This window comes from Phytophthora parasitica (genome assembly GCF_000247585.1).
Source record: "Phytophthora parasitica INRA-310 unplaced genomic scaffold supercont2.6, whole genome shotgun sequence".
Lineage (NCBI taxonomy): Eukaryota > Oomycota > Peronosporomycetes > Peronosporales > Peronosporaceae > Phytophthora > Phytophthora nicotianae.
In genome coordinates, this window is record NW_008648992.1 from 1,835,889 (window position 1) to 1,839,576 (window position 3,688).

The window sequence follows — 3,688 nt, forward strand, 5'->3', positions numbered from 1 at the left end:
TACAGTGCCGCAACGACAACGATGATATTCGGGGATAACTTCATCGTAGTCGTCGCGGCACGGCTGAAAGAAAAACCCAGCCACTTGAGACGGAGTGAAGCGAGGGTGGCGACGAGGGGCAAGGACCATGAGAGTTGCTGGCGTTGTTGGTGGATTTGAAAGTGATGATCGCAAAATTGGTCAGACGTGGCAGCGCAATGACTGGTAGAGATTGTTTGGCATAATTTAAAGTAAATTCCTTCATGAAGTACCTGTGTTAATGTGTCACAAAAATAAATTATGGATACGTTTAGGATTGAGCATCAAAATAAATAATTCGCTAATATTTATCAAAATTACTTTGGTGCCAATTTTTTTCGGCACTTGTCCATGGCAAACGGCGTGGAGAATTCGTTGAGGCTGATCAGCTCGACTGCTGCGATTGAGGCTCTGCAGTCTCAGAGACCAGTGGCTCCTGGAACACTCCGCACGTTCATGAATGATGTGGGCGACAAGATTTCTAATATGCAAGCAGAGTTCACGCGCTCGCGGGCGTATTCGTACGGTGAGCCAAAGAAGAGAGTTGGTGTGATGCCGGATTTTTCGCGAATCCTGTGTGATCTGCTTCTGGAGGCTGACGACTCTGCGCTGGTGAACGAGTTCTTCACCAAGGTGTGCAGCAACGCGAGGGCCAAGGATAACCTGGTGCCGACCATTATCGCATTAGTACGCAAGTATCAATGGAGCGACATTAGTCAAGCAGTGCTGAGCTCGTTAGAGGAGAAGACTGAAGCCACTAGTTACAGCTTTGGTCGCATGACTGAAGTTGGAGATGCTAGTTTGGTGGTGAAGCTTCAGATTCTGGATGGTCTGGATGATGGGTCTGCTAAGCTAGCACTACTACAATCGACGCCGTGAATCTCCGCACGGAGCGCGTATGCTCTAGTACAGCCCTTGGATCGCTTTGGAAATGGGTAATCCGCAGTGCAGATAAGAGCACATTCGACACTTTGGCGGAGAAATTTCAGCAACTGGAACCTTCTCAACTGCGTTTAGTTGTTGAAGCGATCTCGGAACATGTGGGTGGCATCGATTCATCGGACGAGAAGTTCGAAGTTCTGACGTCGATTGCTGCTGTCCGGATGACCTGGCTTAAGAGTCAAGTGCAAGGGCACACAGTGAAACCTTTTAGTTGGGAGATGCCGAACGCTGTGTTCCCTGACAACGCTCGGATTCAAGCGTTTCTAAGAGGCCACGAGATGCCCATGACCACCACTGGAGTGCGTGTTTTTAGCGGTCTCCCCGCAGCTCGCAAGTACGCCAACAGCGCCCAGCAAACCAATTGTTCGTTCAAGATGGAACTCGGAGGCAGAGGAAAAGACGCTTATTTGACGATCACTAAGACGCGGACGTGGTACAACAAGCAACACGGTGATGCCGAACTGTACAAGGACGAACTCAAGTTGCTGACGGACCGCTTTGGCGACGTCACGTCCCCGCCGCTAAACGTGCTCGCACTGGACCATGAGACCATCGAGGCTAAAGTTGGGCTAGCATCACGCTAGTTTCCTTGATTAGCCGTAACATCCCGTTTTTTTTTCAATGTTGCTACTCACTGGACGGTCCCTAAGATCCGACCTACTTCGAATTAGAAAGGTAACTTTGTCGGTTACTCATGGCGAGTTCGCTTTCTTGGCATGCCTCCAGAAGCTGCTCCAAAGCGCGTGGAAAGGAGGTTAAACTCTGTCTTGTACTCCAGCAATTTCTTCTGGTGTTCCGAAAACCAGGCCCGTGTCTTCTTCACAACAACGTACGCGCCCTGACCTCTTCCATCAGGCTCCAAAGTAAACGACGCATTGATTTGTTTTTCACGCATCCACTTCTTGGCGTAGTTGCGAGCGTGACTGACTCCGTTGAAATGCCGCACGCCAATTGTGTTCATAGATTCATTGGGGCCTCGTAGAAACGCCTGCACCTTAGCGTTGTCTGGGAAATAGGCGTCGGGCATATCCCAAGAGAAGGGCTTCCCCAGTGCTTGGAGTTGGTCGTTCAACCACTCACATCTTCTCTTAGCAATCGAAACGAGCACATTAAACCGTTCTTCGGACGCATCCATACCGCTCATATGCTGCGAGAATGCTTCGATCACTGGCTGTAACAACTTCGGATCGGTTTGCTTGAATTTAGCCGTCACTGGGTAGAAAATGGTCTTGTCTTGACATAGGATCGCCCACTTACAAAGCAGCCCCATAGCCTCTGACGAACAGAGTTTGTCTTCGCGAAGTTTCGAAGCTTCCTCTGCTGCCTTTTGTAGCAATGCCTTCCGAGCAACCCCAGCTTCGAGACCATCGACAATACACAGCGTAATCTTCATGCACGAGTCGTCAGTCTTTACAACAACCCCGACATCATTACGATCGCCTTCGTTGCTCAAAGACTCGAGCAGTTCTTGTCCAATGTCGCTCCAGTCGAAATTACGGATGAGTGCAGTTAATGGGGCTGCAATCTCGTTCTTGATGGATCTGTTCAGTTTGTTCATGGTGTTTACGAAGAATAAGTGGACCAAGGATGAGTCGCCAGCCTCTACCAGCAATTCGCACAGAGTTCGGCAGAAACCGACAGATACAGTATTGCTTCGACGCCATGAGTAGCTCTGTTTCTCTTCTGCTAACTTTGCACTCACGTTTTCCATAAACTTGCGGAGTGTTAAAGCGTTCACCGGTCTCTGGCATTGCAAAGCCTCCACAGCAGCATTTACGTTGATGAGCTGGCACGCCTTCTCCACACCGTGTACTGCAGGCCAGGCTACGATCGCATACCGAGAGTACGTAGTGCTCTTCGTCGCTCCTTCGTTGCCAAGATACCCCTCAAAGGTGCTGTTGCCATGCGGCTCCCACAGCTCTTTTAGAGTTTCCTTACCAGGGTTCAGTAAGTTGAGGTGCAATTCAATGCCTGGAGATTTGCCCAGCTTCTCACCAGTCGTAGAGTACCATACAATCGATTCATCCCGACTATTTTCCACCCAGGAACCTCCATCGTCCCAGTAGCTGATATCATGGTTTAGTCGTGCGATAAAGAACTGCAGCGCCTTACCAGGCGCAGCAACACTGTTAGAATCCTGCAGCGTCTGGAATCTCGCTCGATCCACACTTTTCAATGCTCCAGAGCCCATCTCTTCAATGCTTTTCTCCGTATACTCATGGGCCAATAACAGAGCAAATGACTCGTCGTCATCCATGCTGTTTATCACAGCACCAAGCTCCTCTCCTAACGTCTCATCACTCTTCCTCATCAAATGCCGCATCATTGATGGGAGGCAAATCGAGTACACGAGCACAAGTCGATACCCTTTTGTCACCTTTTCTAGGGCATGTTCTGCATCAGCATAGTGAACCGCATAGTGCGGAAGATATTCCGCTGTACCCTCCTTCTTGCCAAAAGCATCGCAATATTTCACTTCTCCACCTCGATAGACCACCAGGTTTCCTCCTTCATGCAAACTAGGCAGCTGCACCACCAACGTTGCCACCATTCCGTCCTCTTTCTCGGTGTCTTGATGTTTCTTAAAATGGCCTCCTTCTCCGTACACCAGCAGCTTGTACAGCTTGCATTGCATGGAGATGCCCTTATAGCCAAGTCGACCAGCAATGCTCTCACTCAGTTTCTCCATTCCCGTTTGCCATAGTGGATTCTTGATTTCCACTTGATC

General features: G+C 49.5%; 2 protein-coding genes across 2 annotated transcripts in view; one reads left to right on the forward strand and one right to left on the reverse strand.

The window, feature by feature from the left end:
- Positions 1-369: 369 nt before the first annotated feature.
- PPTG_04287 (hypothetical protein) lies at positions 370-1,544 on the forward strand (the record flags this gene model as incomplete). Its single annotated transcript, XM_008898176.1, has 2 exons — positions 370-893; positions 965-1,544. 2 exons carry the CDS (start codon positions 370-372, stop codon positions 1,542-1,544), a joined length of 1,104 nt encoding a protein of 367 aa, XP_008896424.1.
- Positions 1,452-3,688, reverse strand: part of PPTG_04288 (hypothetical protein) — a 2,719-nt gene continuing 482 nt past the window's right edge. The window contains exon 1 of the mRNA XM_008898177.1: positions 1,452-3,688. This exon is cut by the window's right edge and continues 482 nt beyond it. Within this exon, the coding sequence (XP_008896425.1) occupies positions 1,649-3,649 (2,001 nt within the window). The 5' untranslated portion in view covers positions 3,650-3,688 and the 3' untranslated portion in view covers positions 1,452-1,648.